This window comes from Mastomys coucha, unplaced genomic scaffold (assembly GCF_008632895.1).
Source record: "Mastomys coucha isolate ucsf_1 unplaced genomic scaffold, UCSF_Mcou_1 pScaffold22, whole genome shotgun sequence".
NCBI classification, from domain to species: Eukaryota; Metazoa; Chordata; class Mammalia; order Rodentia; family Muridae; genus Mastomys; species Mastomys coucha.
The window spans coordinates 200,909,078-200,934,650 of NW_022196905.1; the positions used below are offsets into that span (position 1 = coordinate 200,909,078).

The following is a 25,573-nucleotide window of genomic DNA, read 5'->3' on the forward strand; positions in this document are numbered from 1 at the left end:
TCGAAAAACCAACCAAACAAAAAAAAGACCCTACTGCTGAAGGTAGAACACACTTTGGCCGTAGGACTTGGAGAAAGCAAGCTGGTAGCTTCTTTCCTGTTGGTTAGCTTTCATAGTAGGAAAAGGAGCTGTGTAGGCTATTGAGGGCAAAGGCATCAGTAGTCTTGATATGAACCTGGAATGATGTAATAAGAAGTGTCCTGGAAAGAAGCTGCCCATGGGTGCCATAATGGCATGAATGTTATGGATGTGACCAACAATTTTTTTTTTTTTTATTTATAGGATTTAAGTCTCCCTCCACTGACAAATTCCCATAACTGGTACTATAAGTCTGGCCAAGACCTTGTGGCTAGAAAGTCCAATGACTCTAGAACTGAACTTATTACTTTTATTTTGCTACATGGGCATAGCATCAAAAGGCCTTCTTTACGCATAGGTTAGCCAGTATTGTTCTTAGACCTCATCAGAAAAGCTTCTTTATTCAGTAAGCAACTGTAAATATAGCACACACAAGTGCTGGGAAAAAAAAAAAAAAACAGAAAAAGGAAGCGCGAGTGGTGCTCAGCCATAAAAGGGACACCATATCTTTCCTTCTCTCTCTAGGTCTCAGGGAACACTGGCAGGAGGGGGCAGTATGATTGTACGGCCAGAAAAAGATGAGGTTAAACAGCATCCTCTGGGGGCTGGAGAGATGGCTCAACGGTTAAGAGCACTGACTGCTCTTCCAAAGGTCCTGAGTTCAAATCCCAGCAACCACATGGTGGCTCACAAACATCAGTAATGAGATCTGATTCCCTCTTCTGAAGTGTCTGAAGACAGCTACAGTGTACTCACATATAATAAATAAATAAATCTTTAAAAAAACAAAACAAAACAAAAAAACCCCAGCATCCTCTGGACTGATTGGACGGCTGTGTTCACAGTAGTGTGGTTGCCTGCATAAGAGTTCTATAAGATCATCCTGGTCAGCAGTCCAGCATGGCTGGGGAAGGGGCACATGATCACGCCCCGCTGAGGAGCTACTGACAGTTGGTATTTGCTAGGGAAGACTTAGTTTTCTTCAGTGGACTGATCCCTGGTAGTTTGACCATGTTCCAGTGGATGATTCCACACCACACACATATGAACAGCACAAATAGACTCCATGAAGTATATGCATAATATATTACATAAATAAAAATATATTATACATATCACATATTATACATAATATATAATATATTCATAAATATTTTATGGACATACGCACACATACATAGATGAAGCTGGGAATGTTGGTGGGTATTCGGGAGGAGTTGGAGATAGACATCAAGAGTGAATGACCAATAGTGCATGTATAGATAAAATCTTGAAAAAAAATCACAAGCCTAGTGAGTTGGGGTACACCTGAAATTGCAGTACTTACTAGGCCCAGGCCAAAGTACAATGAGTTTGTGGCCAGCGTAGGCTACGTGACAAGACCCTACCTAAATAAGAACACAATAAATCAGAGGCCTTGAAAGACAACTCATGTACTCTTCAGCCATTTTAAATCCTTTTTGGATTTAGGTAAAAGAAAAATAAAAACTTTAAAATGAATGCTCACCTTTTATGGTAGGTCTTCCCCACCTACCCCAATTTACAAATCAGTACTCAGGCCCAGCTTTGCCAGCTCTCCGTCCGTCCGTCCTTACTGGCCTCTTCGATTTCTGGTGTTAATACAACTTTGTACTTTACTAAACAACTTAGCCCACTAGTGTTTTATGTGAATTAGTCCTGTTGTCACAGAATTCTCCCTCCCCCCAATAGGGACCATGGTCTATATTTTCTTTATTTAGTACACTAATATTCTATCGAGAAATGTTCTCTTTATACTAGAATGGTAACAAATTATTTATTTATTTATTTATTTATTTGTTTATTTATTTATTTATTTGGGAGGAGCGGTTGAGGCAGAATTCTCTGTGTAGCCCTGGCATCCTGGAACTCTAGACCAGTTTAGCCTTCAACTCAAGAGATTTACCTGCCTCTGCCTCCCTAGTGCTGGGATTAAAGGCATACACCACCATATCCAGCTAACTTTTTTTTTTTTTTTAAAGCACTCAGAATATCTTATTTAGGAGTATAGGAACCTAATATTGCCAATAATGATCTAAGCTTGCTCTTTAATCTTCAAACTATTCTGATCCATTAAAGAGTGTGGAGGCCCATGCCTGTACATGCCAGTAGTGCTTTGGAGGCTGAGGGAGAATCATGGAGAATCTGAGGCTAGCCTGGGCTATACAGTGAGTACTAGGCCAGCCTGGGTAACATAGTAGGTCTCTTCCTCAAAAAGAGGAGCACAGACATTTATTGGACCCCTCTACACACTGTTCTTTCTTTGTTGTTTTCTTTGAGACAGGATTCTCACTCTCTAGACCAGGCTGGCCTTGAACTTTCAGTGATCCCTCTGCCTCAACCTTCTGAATGATGGGCATACACACACAGTTTGTGTTCTTCGACAGGACATCTACCCTCATTATAACATTGCAGTACAAAGCCAGTGTCTACAATAACTTGGGGGACCACTTCACACTTCAACAGGTTTTGTCTGCAGTAAAAAATGTGGGTGAGCCAGGACAGGTCTACACCCAAAAAGACATAATGTGACTGCTAACTACAGTTTGCCCTGGAAAGTCCACGATTTTACCAACCCTATTATCTCTGAACAAAGGACCTTTGGTCCCCTGTGCCTTAGTGCCAACTAACCAGACAGACTTGCGACTAGGGATTCAGCAGCAGTTACTGAAATGCTCACAGGCGCAACGAGTAAGGACTACAAGTTCCAGCATGCAATGCAACCCTCGAAGAGTCCGTGTGCACTGACGACTAATTCTCGCGCCTTGTTTTGTGGCTTGGGTTGTCTCCTGTCGAAGGGAGTGAACACTCGTTTTGTCAGTAGCTGTGTTTTTTATTAGAAGTTCTGAGTCTTAGGGATCCAACTTGCGGGTCCGAGGTCCAACATGGACAAAGTCTGTGCGGTTTTTGGCGGCTCCCGAGGGATCGGTAAGGCGGTAGCCCAGCTAATGGCCCAGAAGGGTTACCGCCTGGCGATCATCTCCAGAAACTTGGAAGTGGCCAAAGCCACCGCTGGCGAGCTCGGCGGTAGGTACCGGAATTGTCTCCGCCGCGGGGCCAGGGTGCAAGTCCTTGAGCTCCAGTCCAGGACTTCCGGGCTACCGCTCTTGTACTCCAGTCTGCGTCCCAGATCGCTCGTGCCCTGTGACCCATCCCTCACTGGGGCTCTCGCCTACCCCAGGCTGATTCTGAGGACCCCTGACAAGTAGTTGTCTTCCTCGCGGCCAGTGCTGATATTGAGAGCCGCTTTGCTCGGGCCCCTGGTAGGAGAGAATGGACACGATTATACTGAAAGGAAAGAAGTCAGGTACAAATGGCTAGGTTGCATTTTGCTGAGAGCTCTTGCCCTTTGTGAAGGCACAGGACAGTATTTCAAAGAGAAACTCTTGATAGGTCAGGGTTGCTTTCCCAAGCCCATCAATGACTTTAATAAGTTACTAATTTGTTTTCCCAGACCCTTTTATTGTATTCCAATTCCAGGTCTTCCCTCCCTGTTAACGGATTAGTCATTGCATTGCAAGTTTAAGTCTCTATTGGAGAAGACATGGACGAATGGAGAAAAATATACGTCACTATCAGGAAAGCACTGGGTATATTATAGGTCTAAGAGTGTGTCTGGTGCCTGCTATATTTCTTTACTTACATTGAAATAGCCTTGATATGTAACTCACCCTGGCTTTGAACTTGTGGTTCTCCTGTCTCAGTCTCCGTGTTGCTGAGATTTCCTTACTGTGATGTGACAGTGACATCTTCAGTGCAGGGTACGCTTTGAACCTGCAGTGCGGTATCCAGCTTTCTTGGACACAGGGTCTCACTATGCAGCCTAGGTTTTCCTTGGATCAAGATCTGGTCTCTGTCTCCTCAGTGCTGGGAACACAGGGGAGTGCATCTGTTCACCCTAGGCACGAGTCTCAACACCTAGTCAGCACTGCTTCCAGTTTGCTAGACAACTGATACTGAATCTTGCACCGTGGTACTCGTTAGTGAGTTACCGATTCTTTGGCCCTCCAACATAAAGTTGGTTCATTTTGAGGTATCCTTATCATAAACTGAGGACCATATATATGAACATAGTAGCTTATTAAATAGAGAATATGTTTCCTTTGAAGTATAATTTCCTGTGTATGGTGATAGGGATCAAGGAGTTCTACTGAGCCACCTCTCTTGCTCACGCTGGCCACAAGCTTACAGTAGTAATCTCCTATCCAGTGCTGAGACTGCAGGTATACACTACCGTGCCCAGATTGTATTCCAGTTTTAAAAATCACATTTATTTATTTGGTTGGATAGGTACATATATGTCATTGTGCACCTGTGGAAGTCAGAAGACAGTATGTTCTTGTCCTTTCACCATATGGGTCCCAAAGCCAGATGTCAGGCTTGGTGGAAAGTGCCCTCACCCAATGAGCAATCTTGCTGGCTCCGACTGCTTTTATTTTTAAACATTCCAAGCTTATTCCTTTTTAAGGGTTTGAGGTCTCACCCAGGATAGTCCAGCAAATGCCAACCTTAGAGTTAGCCAGTTACTCATAGTTCTTGTGTCTCAGTCTCCTTCCTGCTCAAGAGAACTCCAAAGGTAAAGTTAGGTTTCAGTAGTGTTTTATTTTATGTACCTACTATATCCTAGCATTGGGAAGGCTGAGGCAAGATGAGCCTGAGTTTTGAAGTCAGTCCAGGCAACACAGTAAAACCTTGTCTCAGAGCAGGAAAAAAAAAAAAAAAACAACAAAAACCCGAAACAAACAACAACAAAACTGAAAAAACACACACACAAAGAGAAGGAAGAAAGAAAACCTTAATTATTTCTCCTTTATTTTCATCCACCCTGTCCCTTTCATTAGGTGGTCCATGAGGGCAGGAACCCCTGACATTCTTTCACCTCTAGGCTCATTTCAGACTTGCCTTAAAGTCTAATCATAAAGCAAATAAATCCAAAATTCAAGTTAAGATTTAGAGGTAATTCTGGTTTAACTTTGTTTTGTAGGAAACCACTTGGCATTTAGATGTGATGTTGCCAAAGAACAAGATGTTCAGAGTACATTTGAAGAGATGGAGAAACATTTAGGTCCAGTAAATTTCTTGGTAAATGCAGCTGGTATTAACAGGTTGGTCAAAGATTGAGGTGAATTTCCAATACCTGTTTCAAAAGATGTTTTTCTTAATGAGTTGGTAGCTTACTTTCTTTTCCTTTGCTATTACAAAATGCTATGACCCAAGCAATGACACTATGCATGACAGAATGCAATGACACTGTGTATAAAAGTGTTTAGTTGAGGTTATGGTTTGCCTGTATTAGAGCCATGTTGGTGGAGTAAAGCCGTTGGTGGTAGCAACAGACAGCAACTCATATTGTGATCTGCGTATAAGACGCAGAGATAGGGCACAGTGGGAACAGGGTCGGTCTTTTGAAACCTCAAAACCCAATCCCAGTGACATACCTCCTCCAAAAAGGCCATACTCCCTAATTCTTCCCAAACTTGGTCCTAAACTGGGAAGAAGTATTCAAATATACGAGTCTATGGGGACCGTTTTCACTGAGAACACCACAATTAATATGAAACAATATATTAGGCTGTTCTAGTTCTAATTGGAAAGGCTTATTTCAAAAATTGTCAGTCCTTTTGTTTAAAATACATTATTTTATTTAAAAAATGGTGTGTGTGTATGTGTGTGTGTGTGTGTGTGTGTGTGTGTGAGTGTGTGTGTGTGTGTCTGCATGTTAGTATGTGCAGACATGTGTAGATTCCAACAAGCTAAAGGAGGGCATCAAATCCCCTGGAGTTGGCGATACAGTTGCTTGTGAGCTACTTAATGTGGATGCTTGGAACTGAACTTGCGCTCTCTGTAAGATCAGTGTGTGCTCTTAATCAATGAGCCATTTCTTTAGCTTAATTCTTTTAAGTTGAGATAAATGTCTAGGTAGATGAGTCCTAACATACCATCACTGGCATATCACCTGGCATGCCAGAAGACTCCCTTAGTCTCTTCTCATAGGAAACCAGTGTTCTGAGTTCCATTGATCATAAAAAGGTTAATAGTAATGTATATAGGATGATAAATGTAATGATAATAGTATGGGGGGTTTCAAAGATGAGTTTAGAAGAAACTATTTAGATTTACTGTCCTGTTAAACAAGCCAAAACTAGCAGTAGCTTAAACCATTTGGTTGCTTGCTACAGTGTTTAACCACTGGCAGTTATTTATCAGTCTGTCAGAGAGGTGGAGAATCCTGCCTTCCCAGTGGTTCCTTTCTTGATTATCAACAGCTGGCTTAGTGGTTTTAAAGCCAAGTTCAAAATGGGACTGCCCAGCACTTAGCTAGAAAGCACAGTTTATACTATATTTTAAATCAGAATTGTATATATATTTTGACTTAATTTTTAAAAAATATTTACTTTTGCTATTTTAAAATTGTGTGTGTGTGTGTGTGTGTGTGTGTGTGTGTGTGTGTGTGTGTGTGTAGTTACCCGTGGAGTTCTGAAGTAGGTGTTTAATACCCCAAAGCTGGAGTTGCAGGTGGTTGGGAGCTTTTTGGTGAGAGTGCTGGGAACTGAACTCAGTTTTCCTGAAGGAGCAGTTGGAACTCTTACCTGCTAAGCCAGTCCTCTAGCCCTTAGATTTGAGTTTTTGATCTGGATGTTAATGTGCCCACTGTTTCTTTTTTGTAGAGACAGTCTTCTAGTAAGAACAAAAACCGAAGATATGATATCTCAGCTTCACACTAACCTTTTGGGCTCCATGCTGACCTGTAAAGCTGCTATGAAGACAATGATCCAGCAGGGGGGATCTATTGTTAATGTGGGTGAGTTTTCACCTTTGTGGGTTCATAGTTATTGCATAGAAACATGAGGATATTTAATCCGCTGGTGGACTTGATCATCAACAAGTGACTTACTAAGAATTAAAGATGACAGTAGAAGCCACGTGATAAATGGCAACCGTATGGAATGGGAGAGGCCACAGCTGTGCTCGTCCAGCAGACTGGCTGTACATGAATGTCATAACAATTTTGTCACCAGTTTCAATTTTCAGGAGAACCAGGGAGTGGTGGCTCATGCCTTTAATCCCAGCACTTAGGAGGCAGAGGCAAGCACATTTCTGAGTTTGAGGCCAGCCTGGTCTACAGAGTGAGTTCCAGGACAGCCAGGGCTATACATAGAAATCCTGTCTTGAAAAAGCAAAAAACAAAAAGCAAAACACAAAAACCAACTCCCCCCAAAAAAATCCCAAACAAACAAGAAAACAATCAGTTTTCAGGAAAGTCAGGAACCCTTGCCTTTTTTTTTTTTTTTTTTTTTTTAAATCAAACTTATAATGATTATAAGAGCCACAGGGCCAGGTAATGTACTGCAAAATTGTGTTTCCTAGAAATGACTGGGAAGCTACAACCATGCTACCTCAATAGTGTGGCTGCCTAAACAAGTCATGTAGACATGCTAAGAGAGAAGGGGAACTCACAGGTTTCTAGAACTACAGAACACTAAGGACTGCCGAGAGCAGGGCAACTCTTACAAGGGACAACATTTAATTGGGGCTGGCTTACAGGTTCTGAGCTTCAGTCCATTGTTGTCATGGTGGGAAGCATGGCATTGTGCAGGCAGGCATGGTGCTGGAGGAGCTAGGAGTTCTACATCTTGATCTGAAGGCAAACAGGAGAAGACTGACAAAGCCCACTTCCACAGAGACACACTTCCTCCCACACACCGATTTCAACATGGACACACTTCCTAATCGTATCACTCCCCGTGGGCCAAGCATTTAAGCATATGAGTCTATGGCGGCCAAACCTATTCAAACCACTACAGGTCTCTAATAGGTTATCCTGTTCCAACCTGATACTGTAATATACAACCAATAGTAAACGGACTCAGCGGGTTATATTTATGTATGCATATATGCACATACACATATATGCATATGTAACAATAAAATAACAAAAAAAGTCTATGAATCTAAGAGAGTATAATAGGACAAATAGGAGGGTTGGATTGGAGGAGAAGAAGGTGGAAAATAATGTCATTTTATTTTTAAAATTGTAAAGAAAACCAGTTTAATTTTTGATATGAAAAAGAAAGCTTGTAGACACGGAGTCTCAGTGACAATTATTACATCAGCTGTGTGGATCACTGGTCTGTCCAGTGTCAAAGTTGGAGGAACAGTAAACCTTAGCGCTTCAGAGTGGATGTAAGTAGCCGTTTGTCTGTTGGAACCACAGGGAAGAGGTGTTTGGGGTTCTTGCCTGTTGAGCAGAAAATGTAGAATAACATGGAGTTTGATTTCTATTTATTACTTGAAAACTGTAGTGTGCCATCTGACTTTCAGTCTTAAGTGATGAGCGGTACCTTAAAAGTCTGCAAAAGGGAGATGCTACTCCGTTAAAAAGTCCCTCTCAGGAGGAATTGGTGGCCTGTGGCTCTCCGACACAGCTGGTTCAGGTATTGGTTCTTAAGACCTGTCACACAGACCCGAGACTGCGTGGATATCACAGGACATATTTAAAATACCTTCATTTTAGATAAGTTTCAGAAACCTAAGTTAGTCACTTAAAATCTTAGAATATTGCTAAGGCTGATGCTTTATAATGAGCGAACACGCTTACTGGATAGGCAAAAACTCCAGAGAGGCTGACTTTGTAGGTCTGTTGCTATTTCAGACGTCATTACTTTGACCAAATGTGAATGGAGTATGGCCTGAGTGCTGGTTAGGAAAGCTTCCTAGTGGACCTTTCTGCCACACCTGGAACTTCCCTTTTTGTCTTTCTTTCTCCCACACACCCCTTTTCTTAACACATTGGCCTTTCTTTCTTCCTGTGCTACCCAGTTTTTTCTTAACTGAGGTGCCACATTTAGGAATGTGCCATGTGATAAATCAGTTCCCGGAGGACAGATACGTGACAGTGGTTCTGTAGGTTAAGGTGGTGACCCGCACCCCAGACCACACACACTGTTTTTAACTGTTCTTCTTTGTGCTTAGATATACATATGCCTGTCACTGTTGTCCGTCTTCTGTGCATTTGTGTTACACAGGTTTGTAGCATGCTATATGGGGCAGAAGAAGTAGCCTATACCAGCTTGCCTTATGTAAGCATACTGTGGGATGCTCTCACTACTGTGAACCCACCTTACAGTGCATTTCTTGGGGGAAATTACTATCATCAAGCAATGTTGACTATACAGTGTAGGTAAACATTTTAACACTGGGCTCCTTGATTATAATATAAAAGTAGAATAATCTCTTTTTCTAATGTTATTTCAATTGTGTGTGTGTCAGGTTCCTGTTCAATTTTTATATAAAAAGCACAGGCCAGTGGAGCAGAAAATTACTTCCCTACTTCTGTTTTGCAAACATGTATTTGCATACAATTGATATTTGAATTATAAATTATTCTTACATATTTATTAGACAAGTTCATTGAGGAATGTTTAGTTCAAGTACAAGGCACATATAAATAAAATTGCACTGTTAGCAAGTTTGCATGGTCAATATTGATTGACAGTAGTTTAAAGTTACTGGATTTGGTCTTCTTATAGGTGGAAGTGAATACTTATTTCCATCTATGATAGAATTATAATAAAATTAATCAGCCTTTATTTTACATCTTCTGACTTTAATGTATTTCTGCCTGTGTCTGTTACTTTTCTTTTGCTGTGATAAAACACCATGACTAAGACAACTTTTAGGAGACAGTTTATTTTGGCTTCTGGTCCCTGAGGGACACAAGTCTGTCATGGTGGGGAGGCAAATGGCAGGCAAGGCGGCAGAAACGGGGCTGAGAGGTAACACCTCAGCCACAAGCACGAAGTGAGACAACCGGAAGTTGGAGGAAGCCGTACTCCTAACACACACTCCTAGCAAAGCCACACCTAAAACTGGCCAGGCAGCAACTGGGGGCCAAGTGTTCAAATGTCTAAGCCGAGAGGGACATTTCTCCTTCAAACCATCACACTGTGAGACCCAGCACTCGTTGTACCTGACCTCTGCCCACCTTTCAGGTAACAAATCACACAAGGCTCCCTCCCATTGCTGGTGGCTTGACATCATTTCCCTCCAGTTTCTCTTTGTCTGTGTGTCTGGGTTACCCCTCAAAGGACCATGGTTAGAGTTATTCATTTTAGCAAAGAATGGAAGAAGGCGGGTTTCCCCTCCTGATTTGGTGACTGTATAGGATATGAATCGTCAGCTAATCAACCGATTGGCTTGCTCGTGTTTTCTTCTTTTCCTGCAGGGAGTATTATTGGCTTGAAAGGCAACGTGGGCCAGTCTGCATACAGTGCCACCAAAGGAGGGCTCGTGGGGTTTTCACGCTCGCTTGCCAAAGAGGTTGCACGGAAGAAAATCAGAGTGAATGTAGTCGCACCAGGTCAGTGAAAACTTCATCCAATAACTGCAGTATCATTTACTGATAGATAGAAAGAAAGGCCACTAGGTTGTCAGTTCATTGGTTAATTGACAATCACTAATCGACATTTGGATAGTGTCTCTCTAAAATCATTGTCGAAAGAAAGAATGAGTTAGTGACTAAAAAAACTTTCTTGTTCCTCTTGTCTTACATAAAAATCTCTATTTTAAACATTTTCACCAGTTAAGGACTAAATTCTGGTAAGAAAACCTTGGCGATCACCCTGTATTTTGAGCCAGGGTCTTCACCATGCACTGCAGCACTGGGATGGGTCTTCACCATGCACTGCAGCACTGGGATGGGTCTTCACCATGCACTGCAGCACTGGGATTGCAGGCTGTTCTAGAATGCCTGGCTTATTCCAACCACTGTGACAACTTAAAAACTGTGATGGAGGGTTTGACATGATTTTTCCAAAGCTACCTGGCTGTTTCATGGAAAGCTGAAAAGATACACTCCTCCAGGGTTCCTTTTGAATATAATATTGATGTCTTTTTATCCTTTAGTTTCTTATTTATTTATGTATTTATTTACTTACTCTCTCTCTTTTGTTCACTTGTATATTATTTGCCACTTTCTAATAAAATGATGTCAAAATTCAGATATGTTTGTCATTTATTAGTTGGTTGGCCTGTTAGAAATTTTTTATTAGGTATTTACTTGACTTCCCAACCGAATGAATGTTTTTCTATACTTTTGTAAGTTAGGATAGGATCTTTTTTATACTTATGTGCTCATTTATTTGTGTGTGTATGTGTATATTTCTGTGTGGGTGCATGCATCAGAGGATAACTTGCAGGCATAGGTTTTGCCCCTGGAGCATGTTGGTTCCATGGATCAAACTCAGGTCATCAGGTTTGATGGCAGGTGTCTTTCCCTTCTGAGCCATCTTGTTGGGCCTAGATAGTCTATCTTTGTCTTGCAGTTTTACATTCTGAAGAAGTAATCCCTGTAGCCACTGAAATAGCCCAGCTGGGAGAGTGTTAGACTGAAGAACTAGTCCCCTGTGTTAAGTTTGCTCCTGTGACTGACTGGCAGTCTCTAGGAGAGTAGGCTGCAGCTGACCTCTGCAACCTTGTGCTTTTAAGTCTCCCTTGGCTCCAGCTGGACCTGAGAGTTGGCACTCATTGAGCCAGCAGATGTTTTTCAGGATGTTCTGTGAATCTGTTTGCTGCATAACATACCTTCAGTCCAGTTCCTTGTTTAGTCACAGATTAGCTAAGTCCAGACATTCCAAATCCATGAGTATTGAGTAAGTTTTACAGTTTAGATGAACACTTTTGAAGAAAAAAGGAAAAGGCCCTCAAACCAAAGGTTTCTATGGAAAGCTGCATTGTCATTACCTAGGCCTGGCTTTCCGTTTCTGTGTGCTCTGTGCAAGCTGTCACTGTTAGTGGTGTCTGAGCTAGCCATCCGTGGGGTTGTTTATTTGTTGTTTGGAAGGGCATGGGCTTGCCTTCTCTCTCTTCAGGATTCCAGTGGTATGAGTAACGAGTTAATTCTATATTCTTGGTGATGTAATAGCTGACTAGCCGAGAGAAAGGCTCTTCTCAATTCACATAGACTCATGCAACGAATGTCCTAGGATGCCTTCTTGTATGCCAAGGCTGTGCTAGGTCTAGGAGTAAAAAAATAAATGAGATGTCTCTGTTATACAGAAACAGTTGGAAAGAGCACTGCAGTGTCATGGCTGAAGGTGGATAGTGATGTGTACCATGTTAGAAAGCTGCTGAAGCTGCTTAGCATGGATTAGTTGTCAAGGCAATGGCATGAGTGGTGGGAATCCAGTTTCTATACAAAGGAGACATTTGAAAGGCATTATGGAAGTGCCATAGACACTTTTGTAAAGATCATATTTTTCCTGTGCAACTCATTTTGGGGATAAAAATCTGTTGCTAGAAAGTAGTCACTAGTAGGGTAGCCTTTGTAATACTATATTGTATATAATATTTTTACATATATGTATATATATACACACATACACACACATCTTATTTCACAGTATAGATAGAAATAACAAGACTAAATCAATTCTATAAGTTATCTGTTGACTTAATTTTGATATTAATATCTATCAGCCTCAAGTAGAGCTGGCAAATGTGCCCTCACGTTGTCCTTACCGGTGTACATCTGGAGAGAGGTCATTCATTTCTCCAGTGTATTTTTTGAGACAGGGCCTCTCACTGAACCTGAAGCTCTGAAGCTCACTATTTGAGCTAGACTGGCTGAGACTAGTGAGACCGTGTGATCTGTTTGTCCTCTCTGGGTCTCTAGTGCTGGTTCTTTTGTGTTGCCATGCCTGGCTTTGATGTAGATCCAGGGTATCCAGGCTGCCAGCTTTATGTTAGTACACTAAGTGCTTTACCCACAGAGCCATCTTTCCAGCCCTCAGACCTCTAGTTTGTTTCTTTTTATGTCAGTTTCTCCTGACTAGCTTCAAGTAGAGGTTCTAAACAACAGAAAAACAGTTGAAAAGCAAATTGCAGCATGAACACCAGGAAACAGGTAGATAACGATTAGACTGTCGCTCCATCCTAAATCCTTGACTGTTCTGCTAAGCCTTGCTATTTTTGACTTGGCATATAAAGTAAAGCTGTCATCATGGATGAATCTCCCTAATTGAAAATCAATATGAGAAATTATATTTGATAGATTGACTGTCATCAATTCCTTGTCAAAAGTGAATCAATGGAATGTCCTTTCTTCAGAGTTTATAACATAAAAATTTCTCATGGCATTTGGGAGCCAGCGCATCCCTGATTGAAGAGTTCACATTTTAATGGTGGTCTTTGAGGTGTGGCCTAGTGCTAGAGCATTTGCCCAACATGCACCAGGCCCCAAGTTTGATCCTAGACACTTCCCCTTCTGTGTTGGGTTTTCATTGTATGTCTGGTAATGAAGTGTAGTGTCTTTGCTCTAAGTTACTAGAGTGCATGACATTCCACTGTGTTTGAGCTAAGGAAGGGTGGCTTTGCAGCCACTTGGAAACCTCTGAGTGTCCAGTGAGGTAATGCAGTAGCACTCTCTGTTAGACAGTGGCACCTACTGGTAATTTATAGCTTTTCTAGCCACTTCAACTCTTTGTAAACACATGAATGTGGAGTAGAATGAAATTTCCAGAACTTTATAAATATGAAGAATGATATGGAGAGAGTCTTTTAGGACCAAGGAAGGAAGACACACTGGAAAGTAAGACAAGCACCAAGATAGGTGTCTGAGATGTTTGGGGACCTTTAATATCTACTCTCAGTTCTGGGATGGATGAGATGGAGGGTACCTAAGGAATTACTGATATATAGTACATTGGGCTGTGAATATATTTCTAAGTGAGGATTACATGGTTCATGAGCTTCATAAGATAACACTGACATTTCGTACAGCCCTGAGCAATTTATCATAAGAGACTAGCTTAACATTTCTTAGTTAATTTCTGATGAACTGGAACAGATCCATGAAGTCTGAGAAGCTGCAGATGGAGTAGGTCAGAACAACTATGCTGTAATGGTGGATAACGTGACAGTAGCACTTGATAAGACCTATACACACAGCTAAATGAGGACCCCAGCTCTTGTGTTCTGTGGACTTTACCCAGTGGTATGTCAGCAGTGTTCACTCGCAGCGCATAAACCACACCAAGGCAAGATGCTAGGGGAGGTGGAGGGAGCAAGGGGCAATGGCAGTGTGGCCAGCATAGGAGCATTTGCTCAATCGTTCCTTCAATCTACAACTCATTAAACATGAAGTCCACTAATTAAAAAGGCACTGCAGATCAAAGAGAGGGATCTTTAGGAATATGTTCGTTTTCCACATTAAACATAATCTAAGAGAAAAAACTAGCATATCAGGGCAAATTCTTTCCTTTCTTAAAAAATAATTATTTGGGCCAGGCAGTGGTGGCGCACACCTTTAATCCTAGCACTTGGGATGCTAGGTGGATTTCTGAGTTCGAGGCCAGCCTGGTCTACAAAGTGAGTTCCAGGACAGTCAGGGCTGCACAGAGAAACTCTGTCTCAGAAAACAAACAAACAAACAAACAACAACAACAACAACAACAACAACAACAACAATAATAATAATAATAATAATAATAATAATAATAATAAATTTGGGCCACCTGTGCACATGGTGCAGTACCCTCAAGGAGGTCAGAGGACTCGGAGGAACCTTCTGTCCACCCACCTTTGCATGTGTTCTGGGGATTGAACTCAGGTCACTGGGTTTTTGCAGCAAGTGTCTCTATCCATTGAGGCATCCCATCAACCCATTCTCTCCTTTTCAACATGGTCTGGAGAGAGGCTATGGTAATTCCCTCTGACAACTGACATGCTTACTTTCCAAACTGGACCTGAGGAAGATCCTCTTCTTGTGTAGTGAATGGCCGCACACCTACTTGTTTATGAGATTTGTAAGAAATGAGGGCTTTACCAGGGAGCTCTGTTTCCTAATCTTCCAGTAGAGTCCGAGTCATGATGATTTCTTACTCAAAAGCCAACCGTGTACAGCTGGAAGGAAACCTCAGGGGACCTGCCATCTTTGATCTGTGTGTTCATCTTGTGATACACAGACAACCCTGTATTAGTTAGTACGGAGTGTCTGTCAGTCAGCTTGGCAACATCTGAAAGCACAGCACAGCAATTTGATTCCTGAACCTGAATCCAGTGGTCTCCTCACCACCGCAAGCAGTTCCAGAGCCAGGCGGAAGGAGCCTGAACATTGCTAACCTATACAGAGAAGAGCGTTCACACGCAGTGGCTACTATAGTGTCTCGTGGCTTATTTTTGTTTGTCTGTTTGTTTGTTTTAGATTAAAATATAGCACTTTTCTGCTGAGTTTATGGAGTGAGTGTGAAACCCATTGTCCCAGTTTTATCCAACTTTTAAAGAGTAAAAGACAGTTGCATCATAAATTCTTTGATTTATTTTTCTTTTGTAAGTTAAATTTTTTTGAGAATATCCAGGAATACTGTATTTACATAATTTTTACCCCCCAACTCCTCTTGTTTCTCCCTCTACCCTCTCTCAAGTGTATGATCTCTTCTCCAGTTATTATTTTGAACAGGTATATGTGTTGTGCATGCACAGCAGCCTGCCGATTCCTTTAGTGTGGCTTGTATGTGTTTGTAGTCAGGGCCGACTTCATGGGACTGGCTTACCTGTCGCAGCTTGACCCTGAAGGAGACTGACTCTCCTTTTCCCAGCAGCCTTGAATTGCTCATAGCTCTTCATCTCAGGGTCAGGCCTTGTGAAGCCTCCATCCATGCTGTTGGTCACTGTACAGGGCTTGTTTGGGTGACCCTAGTGTGGAGATTTCATGGGTGTAGCTTCCCCATCATATGCAGAGAGAACCTGTTTCACAGCAGATACTCTGGTCCCTTCCACATCTCTTCTGCAATGTTCCCCGAGCCTTCGGCTAGGGATTGTAACATGAATTTTTTAGTACTAACATTAATTATTTTATTTCACTCAACTTTTATAGCCTGAAGTGATTATAGGGCTTATTCTTTCTGGGGCATCCTTGAAAAAAAGTTTGCTAACACACAGCATTGGATTTCATGAAATCCATTGGTTCTTGAAAGAATTGGAGTCTTCTAGATTCTGGCTTCTCACTGAAGACCAAGCTTCATCTTTTGGCCAGTTGTGGTGGGACACTCCTTTAGTCCCAAGCACCCAGGAGGCAGAGGCAGGTGGATCTCTGTGAGATCAAAGTTCCAGGCTAGCCAGGGCTATATAATGAGACACTGTCTCATAGCAACATGTTTGCTCATTGCTTGAAAGTCTGCAGAGGCATTTTTGGCTTTATCTGTGTCAGCTGCCGCCTTCATCCCTTCCTGCCCACACTGTATGTAAAGATGAAAGGGAGTGTTGCTGACTTCTCAAATAAATGTGCTCAGGCTTTTCTGACAGAGGGGGTTATGTTTCACGGTATAGTCTCACGGGCACTACAAAATTAGTCTTGCTATTTCTGGCCCTCGTTATAGATCGTCTGTAACTAATAATGCTCATATTGTTTTCAATAATTTTATCCACAAAGACACACACACACACACACACACACACACACACACACAGCTTAAGAGGAGAAATGTACAAAGAAAATCGTCACCTGCTATACGACTCTGGTGACTGCTGTCACTTGTCCCTCTGATGTCCAGAGAGAATCAGATGTTAGCAATTTGGAATTTATATTTTGGCTTGTTTCCAGTAGTGATATAATGGAATTCATTAATAACCTGCTGTTAAGATTACAGATGTGAAGTCTTCATTATGACATTAATACCAAACATTGTTCTATGCTGTGGATGTAGCAGGTGTTAACCTATTCCTTGTTGAAAGACCTTTCAATTTGCTTCCAGATTTACCCAGGAACCTCTCACTATCTTAGGTTTTATAGTAGGAAAAAAAAAAACCTACAATCATTTTTCACAGGACTTTAAAGAAAACATTTGAATTTTCATAAATTAAGCTCCAAAGTAAAGCTAATTATATAGTATTACATAATAAATGAGCAAGTGAATCCAGTATTTAGCTCACATTTATCAACACGTCATTTGTAAATGGCAGTTTATTTAAGCTGACTTATAGTTTAATTTACAAGTGATTTAGTTTTGTTTTGGTTTTTGGCTTTTCGAGACAGGGTTTCTCTGTGGAGCCCTGGCTATCCTGGAACTCACTCTATAGACCAGGCTGGCCTCCAACTCAGAAATCTGCCTGCCTCTGCCTCCCAAGTCCTGGGAGTAAAGGCGTGTGCCACCACTGCCCAGCAAGTGATTTAGTTTTAACATAAACCAACTGTTTTTTTGTGAGTGCACATGGAACCTTTACTTGCTGTGGCTCGTCTGACTTTAAGTCCACCTTTCATCACCTTGAACTATAAACTTTCCCCATGCCTGCTGCTCTCATGAAAGTTAGAATTTGCTTTCTTTTAAAACCTAGTGACTGGGGGCTGGTGAGATGGACCTTCTTTGGAAGGTCCGGAGTTCAAATCCCAATAACCACATGGTGGCTCACAAGCATCTGGAGTGAGATCTGGCGCCCTCTTCTGGTTCGCCTGAAGACAGCTGCAGTGTACTTATAATAATAAATAAGTCTTTGGGCCTGAACAAGAGGGTTGACCAGAGCGAGCAGAGGTCCTAAAGTCAATTCCCAACAACCAGATGAAGGCTCACAACTATCTGTACAGCTACAGTGTGTACTCATACGCATAAAATAAATAAATCAGTCTTAAAAACAAACAAACAAACAAAAAAACAACCTAAAAACCTAGTGACTGAAGCTGGGCATGGTAGCCTTCAATCCTATTACTCAAGAGGCAGAGCAGATGGATTTATTTAAGTTCTAAGCTAGCCAGGTCTACATGGTGAGGCTATGTCTCAAAAATTTTTTAGGATTAATTAATGAACAAGAAACTATGTGGTAAAATTTTGTTAGTTATATATATATATATATATGTCTGAGACTATTCTTGTAGTTGTTTCCTAAACCTATAGTTGACCTTGGTGTGTGTGTGTGTGTGTGTGTGTGTGTGTGTGTACATGCATATGTATACATATGTATAATAATTTTGAATTCTGAATATATAATACTTGATATAAGAACTTGTTTTAGAACATGCTGTCTGTACACTCTATTACATATATACCAATACTGAGTTAAAATTTGATCTTTGTGTACATTTGTGTTCAGATTAGATATGACCATGGGGTTTTTTTCTTATGTGGCCTTTGGAGTCTTGGGCTAGCCCCTTATCAGTTATTGTGGTTTAGTAAATGGAATGGTCTAATCCTTATTAGTATTGCAAAATCAGTTCATGGGCCCATCTTTGTGATTCCCATCTCTCAATACTGTTTCTTCCTTTCTGCCCCACCTGTGTGAAAATTACTTCTCTGTCATTTTATCTGTGGAGTCACCAGACTTTATTACATTACAATTGAGTATGTGGCAGTTACTTCCATAGATTTTAGTTACTCAAAGAATACATTGTGCTTCATCTTCATTTCTGTTTGTACCTGCCTGTTATATTCAACAGCATTGTCTCTTTGTTTGCCAAGAGCTGAGCCATGGACTTTCGCGTCAGGCATTTTTGTATTCAATAAACATTCATTGAGATAAAGTGAATAAAATTGTACACTTAAGTAATTGCTAACAGTACTCTGTAGTTCCTAAACAATGTTTGTTAATAATGTCAAATTCTCATAAACTAATTCTCTTTATAAGAGTTGAACAACCATTTTTGGTGTTTATACTTTTCAACTGAATTAACATTTCTCTTTTAGGATTAATTCGAACGGATATGACAAAACACTTGAAAGAAGAACATTTCAAGAAAAACATCCCTCTTGGGAGGTTTGGAGAAGCTCTTGAGGTGGCACATGCCGTTGTGTTTCTTTTAGAGTCACCGTACATCACAGGACATGTTCTTATCGTGGATGGAGGACTACAGCTCACCATCTAATTAGAGATGATGTTATTGTAATGGTGCTTTGGGTCAATCACACATTTTCCTATTAATTAGACAAACTCATCTATATGGGTGACATTTCCTAATGGAAACAAATTAGCTAACGGATGCTACAATTGATTTCATCTTTGTATGAACATGTCTCAAAAAACAAAGTGTGACCAGTTGTGACCTAAAGGGTGTGATTTCTCTGTCTTTAGATGCCATGGACATTTTGTAAGGGTTATTGTGATACATCTGTATCAAGCTGGATGTTAACGACTTCAACCTTCTAGACTGTTCCTACAATAAGAGTATTTACAGAAGATTGAGGCACAATTTTTTATTGTTACTTTTCTTTTGCTGTGGCAAAACACCATGACCAAAAGCAACAAAGAGGAGAAAAGGGTCACTTGATACTTGTGGGTCCAGATGGTAAAGACCATCAAGGCAGGGAAGACAGGACAGCAGCCAGGGAAAGTGTGGCGCTAGGAGCAGAGTGCTTGCTGGCCGCATTTCATCCATGTGGACACTGGAAGCGGAAAGAGGGAGCAGGAAGTGGAGCCAGGATGTAAACTCTCAAAGCCCACCCCCCAGTGACGTACTTCCTCCAGCAAGGCTTCACCTCCTAATGGATCTTTATCTTCTCCAAACAGTGCCACCAACTAGGGACCAGGTGTTTTATAAGGACATTTCACATTCATTCCACCACATTACTTGAGCAGCCTTGCCAAAGGCTGAGGGCCTGTGTAGCAGAGGCTTTCCACAGAGATCTCTGGCCCAGCCTGAAGAGTTAAGACGAAGGGAAGCGAGTGCGGGTAGGTAGGGGAAGTCGCTTCCACCGCTTCTGCTATTGCAGTGGGCTCCACCTTCGTCTCTGCCATGCCTTCAGGTTACTCCATGCTGCCCTGCACTGAGCCAACAGAGGCCGACTAGCCAGTGAGGAGTGCAGCGCAGCTTCAGGGCACTTTTCAGGAGAGCAGACCTCTTCCCAAGTGTTAGAGCTCTTAGAACAGAAGGCTCGGATGACAGGAATAGATCTTTCGCACACCTTTAATTCCCTGGATAGGATTTATATATAGTTTTGGGAGTGATTCAGGGTTTGACAGCAGGTACTTCTCATTGGCTTGGACTGAGAGTTTGGGGAAACCTTATTTGCATGTGGGAGAGCTTGTTGCTGCTCCTATGTGACTGATAACCACACACCCCTCCTTCGGGAGGGGGGATGGGAGTGCTGTGGGGGCTGTAACTGCTACAGGAGCCAGGGGTCCAGGAGGTGTGGTCAAACTCCTACCATCCCATGAAGGAGGAAGTCACCACCCACCATATCTCCCCGGGTGTACTGGCTGGTTTTGTGTGTCAACTTGACAAAGGCTGGAGTTATCACAGAGAAGGGAGCTTCAGTTGGGGAAGTGCCTCCATGAGATCCAGCTGTGGGGCTTTTTCTCAATTAGTGATCAAAGGGGGGAGGGTGTTACCATCCAGATCAACTCTGAGCTGCTAGTCTTGGGTTCTATAAGAGAGCAGGCTGAGCAAGCCAGGGGAAGCAAGCCAGTAAGGCACATCCCTCCATGGCCTCTGCATCAGCTCTTGCTTCCTGACCTGCTTTTCCAGTCCTGACTTCCTCTGATGATGAATAGCGATATGGAAGTGTAAGCTGAATAAACCCTTTCCTCCCCAACTTGCTTCTTGGTCATGATGTTTTTGCAGGAATAGAAACCCTGAACTGAGCCACCAGGGTTCTAGGCCTGTGCTCTACTGAGGCCAGGCTGTCTGTGCACGGTTCACCGCCCCATAGACGGCTACCTTTTGTTTGCTTTGTTTTGCATTTTGAGGTCGTATTTCACTATATGTTCTGCAGAATTTTGTGTCTGCATGTGCATAGGCAATCATTTATTTAAGACATGCTGGAAAAATGTCAGTTAGAGAAAGGTATTCGTTTAGAGAGGAGTTTTCTTCTCTCTGCCCCTCACCTACCCTGTCTCATACCACTCTCCCTCCCATCACCTCTCTACCTGACTACCTCCACTTCTTCATCTTCTTTCTGAGCCAGGATGTCACTCTGTAGCCCTGAACTTACTATGTATCCCATGCTTGCCTTGAACTCACAGCAGTCCTTCTGCCTTAATGTCCCAAATGCTGAGGTTGTAGGTATAAGCCATCACATCTGTCTTATAATCAACTCTGTGTGTGTGTGTGTGTGTCTGCTATGTATACCCATGTATCTATGTGTGGGGTTTGTGTGTGTGTGTATGGCACATACATGTGAGTGTGCACGCATGCATGCACATGCCTTTCGTGGCCAGAGGAGGGTGAGGGTATTGGTATCTTTCCTCCTTATTGACTGGAAGCGGCTGTCAGTGAGCCAGAGGCTTACTGTTTTGGCTAGGATGGCTAGCCAGTGGCCTCCTGACACCTTCCTGTCTCTGCCTCTCAGTTTGGGCGTGGACGTGCTCAGCTTTTTACAGGGGTGCTGAGGGGACACAGCAGGTACTTCTGTCTGTTCAGCCATCCTCTACAGTCATGCTTTCTTAGAGTCATGTTACTTTTCTCTGAGCTGCTCAGCAACATAATCTGCTAATGTCAGTGTGGTGCAGTTGGCTTCGTATATAGCAGTTCTTAGGGATTGTAACTGTACTTTGGCTACCTTGTGGGTTCTTCATTCTTCCATCCTTATCCACCCTTTCAACCCCCTAACACTAGGTAGGGGAAAAAGATCCCTGAATCTAATTCTTTTCTTTTTTGTTTTTGTTTTTTTTTTTCTTTGACCACAACTCCTATTAAACAGCAGCCAACCTTCCCAAATAACCAACAACAAGCAACAACATCCAACCACCAGCCAGAAACTACCTCTTCTTAGGGCCATACATTTATTATATACCCCCATAAGTCCTCAGAATTACAAACGTCTCACAGTAGCAGAATCTATCTGAAGCTGGCAAAATCATGCCCTTGCCAGAGCATGAGGCAAATCATAGTCAGCTGCTATGGACAATCTGAAGCAGTCCCATATCCCACACCTGAGATTAAACCAAAAACACATTCTTATGATATTTCTGTGTTTTTTAAAGCAACCAAAATCCTTTTTATAGGGAATGATGTATTGAGTCCTTAAGGTACCTGCTGTAGTTATGAGCCATACTGACCTTGAGTTTAGGAAGTCTTTTCCCCTCAGGAAAACCTCGGAATAGCTAGCTATTTAAGAACCATATGAAGAGCTGGGTATGGCCCTGTAATCCTGGCACTGAGAAAGCTGACTGAGGATGACCAAGAGTTCAAAGTCAGCCTGATCTACATTGGTCTACTTAGAGAGATCTTGTCTCAAATCAAAGTGTAAAAGCTATATAAGAAATATAAAATTATAGTCAGACATGGTTGAATATGCTTTTAATCCCAGCCCTCAGGAGGCAGAGGCAGGTAAATCTGTGAGGGTTCATGATATCCTTGTTCACATACTAAGTTGCAGGCCAGCTAGGACTGCATAGTGAGATCTTATCTCAAAAACAATACACACACAAGTGCACACACACACACACACACACACACATAATTAAGAATAACTTACATTAGTGGATGTAATAATGGTTCAGCACCAAATCTTAGAATGATAATGAATAATTACAATTAATCATAAAATGTACAGTAACAGTAACCATGGATTTTTGTTTCACAGGAAATGTGGGTTTTTTCTTGTTTTGTAATTTGTTTTGTTTTATGTTGTTTTGTTTTTGTTTTTGTTTTTGTTTTGTGGTCCTGGGTCAAGTTCAGGGCCTCCAGCCAGGTGCCAGACAAGCATTTTACCACTGAGCTTCCTCAGCCTGGAAAGTACTAGTCTTAGAAAAGAGTATTTGCTTGAGAATAGAAATGAAGACACATAACTGATTGAAAATATAGATAGAATTCCTTTTGCCTTGAACTTCTGTGGGGAATAATAGGCTATTTCTATACACTCGATTCATGCTGTTTATATTTATCACTATTGAAATGTTCTTAATATTTCATTTTAAAAGGTGCTGGTGACACACACCTTTTATTTCAGCACTTGAGAAGCAGAAGCAGGTGAATCTCTGTGTTCAGGACAGCCAAAGCTGCACAGAGAAACCCTCTCTCACAAAAACCAACCAACCAACCAACCAAACAAACAAACAAACAAAAAACAAAACCAAAAACAACCCCCCCCAAACCAAAACCAAAACCAAAAACAACCCCCCCCAAACCAAAACCAAAACCAAAAACCAAAAACCAAGTGCCTATAATCTCAGCTACTTGAGCAGCTAAGAATATAGCAAATTCAAGGATTCCCTGGGTTACATGGTTCAAGGACAGCTTGGGAAAGTTAGCAAGACTTTTTCAAAATAATAATACATTTTAAGATGGACTGGTGATGTGGTAGAGTGCTTGCCCAGTGTAAGCAAGGCCCTAGGTTCAAGGCCCCTTAGCACTTCAGAGGAGTACAAAAGAAAACTCAGTGATCCAGGAATCATCTCACTACAGTTTTGAATCGGAACATTATCTAAATGGAGATTTAATTATATATTGAAGGTCAATTCAAACATATGAATAAGCTGTACTAATAAATTCAGAATAACTCATAAATTAAAAGCTGTGTACTGAATATGGAGCCCTTTATCTCTGACCTACTCCTTTCTTTACTCAGTTTATTAGCATTCTTTTTTTTTTTCACTTTCCCAGAACTGAAACTCTAGGTGTTGGGCCTGCTTGCTGAGTCAGTGCTGTACTCGTGGTTCCGTGTGCAGCATGATTCAGGATGAAGAAGAGTGCCATCAATGCCGTTTGTGCTACTGAATGAGTGGCCGGCTAAGTATAAGCCATGGCGATTGGGGAATGTTCAGGCATTAGTATTCTTAGTTGTGTTAGAAGATGCAGAACTTAGGATATTTCACAGGGGACGAGTCTGGGTAGGAGAGTTTGTGCCTAGACAGAAGGTAGTTTTCTTAGGGTCTGACCCATTCATCTTTGGACACCTACATGTGTGCAGGCTTGAGTTCCCTTTGCTGGACACAACGTGTTCTACAGTCATCAGTGAACCTGGTTTGTTGTGTAATCAAGAAGGAAGCAACGAGAAAGGAGCTGGGTGTGGTGGCACTCAGCTGTAGTCCTCACACTTGGGGCCAAGGGTATAGGAGGTCAAAGATGTTTTCAACTACGTAGTGAGCTTGAGACTAGCCTGGGCTACCTGAGCAAAAGTTCAAAACAACAATAAAGACCATGTTACTAATAGGATTGTTCTTAAGAGTGTATCTTCACACTTTAAACTACACTCCCATCTATCTCAGACTGAAATATGTGGGGAGCTGTGGAAAGGTAAAATAATCCATCACGATTCTGCTCCCTGCTCTTACTGACTTGTAGAATATCCTTCCTTCCTTCCTCCCTCCCTCCCGCCCTCCCTCCCTCCCTCCCTCCTTTCCTTCCTTCCTTCCTTCCTTCCTTCCTTCCTTCCTCCCTCCCTCCTTCCCTTCCCCCCTCCCTCCTTCCCTTCTTTCCTTCCTTCCTTCCTTTCTCTCTCTCCTTTCTTTCTTTCTTTCTTTCTTTCTTTCTTTCTTTCTTTCTTTCTTTCTTTCATTTTTAGAATTTTCAATTTAATACTTGTATTCAGAGGACTGGGAACTTTAGTGAATTCTTAAACAGAAAACGTATTTATGGCTGCCACTCTCCTAACAGCTCATGGTCCAGCCATGGTTAGCATTTGAAGGAAAAGGTTGGGGGCTGAAGGCAGAGATTTCAGATTTTGCGCTCAGGTTTGAAAATATGTGCTCTTTTTATATTCATATTCAATTTATGAGGGGTTGTGTCAACTTTTTACAGATATGATTATATGTTGCAAATTAGGGGGGATAATTTATGCAGAGAAGCTGAGCTAATTTACATGCGTCTATTACCCGGAATAATGAGAGAAGACAGATTATTTTGGGTGTTCAAGAATTGATATGAAGTATTATGGAAACTGTTGAAGAGTTTTTTAATCCCAGTCTGGGTTTCTACCCCATCTTTGACCATTTAGTTCCCAGGTAAAAGACACACAACTTTTATATTTACAATAAGCCGTAATCAATACTAGAGCTGGGCAGATATCTATCCTCTATGCTATTAAAATCTATTTCCTATCTATAGCCCCCAAGTTACAACTTACTATGTTTTCTCTGGGCTGCTCTTAACTCCGATTAGCCAGCCTCTGGCCATGCTTTCTTGACTCCTAATCCATGGAGACTTGTTTTTCCTACTTACCTCTCTCCTGGTTTCCCTTCAACCCCCTAGACTCGGGAACCCTAAAAGCAGTCTGTGTCTCTTCTGCCCGTCTATTGGCTGTCAGCATCTTTATTTACCAATCAGAAAACTAACTTGGGGGGGGCAGGGTTACCTAGCTTCACTTGGATCTTCATGTGGGTGTGGTGTGGATTCTCTTTCTCTGGGGCAAGCAGATGGGGTCACACTTAGCCTTACAATACAAACAGCCTCAGACCAACCCACTACAGGGAACATCTGCCCAAGCTTTGTGAATGGGCATTAGTGTGAAATATAAAATGATACTACTGTTCTGCTTGATAAAAATACCCGCCTTTAATCCCAGCACTTGGGAGGCAGAGGCAGGCGGATTTCTGAGTTCGAGGCCAGCCTGGT

At 41.9% G+C, this 25,573-nt stretch overlaps 1 protein-coding gene across 1 annotated transcript; it reads left to right on the plus strand.

Annotated features, from left to right (window-relative positions):
* Positions 1–2,840: 2,840 nt before the first annotated feature.
* Cbr4 (carbonyl reductase 4) lies at positions 2,841–19,252 on the plus strand. Its single transcript, XM_031339913.1, has 5 exons — positions 2,841–3,123; positions 5,081–5,201; positions 6,765–6,898; positions 10,322–10,456; positions 18,768–19,252. Exons 1-5 carry the CDS (start codon positions 2,982–2,984, stop codon positions 18,944–18,946), a joined length of 711 nt encoding a protein of 236 aa, XP_031195773.1. The 5' UTR covers positions 2,841–2,981; the 3' UTR covers positions 18,947–19,252.
* The last annotated feature ends 6,321 nt before the right edge of the window (positions 19,253–25,573 follow it).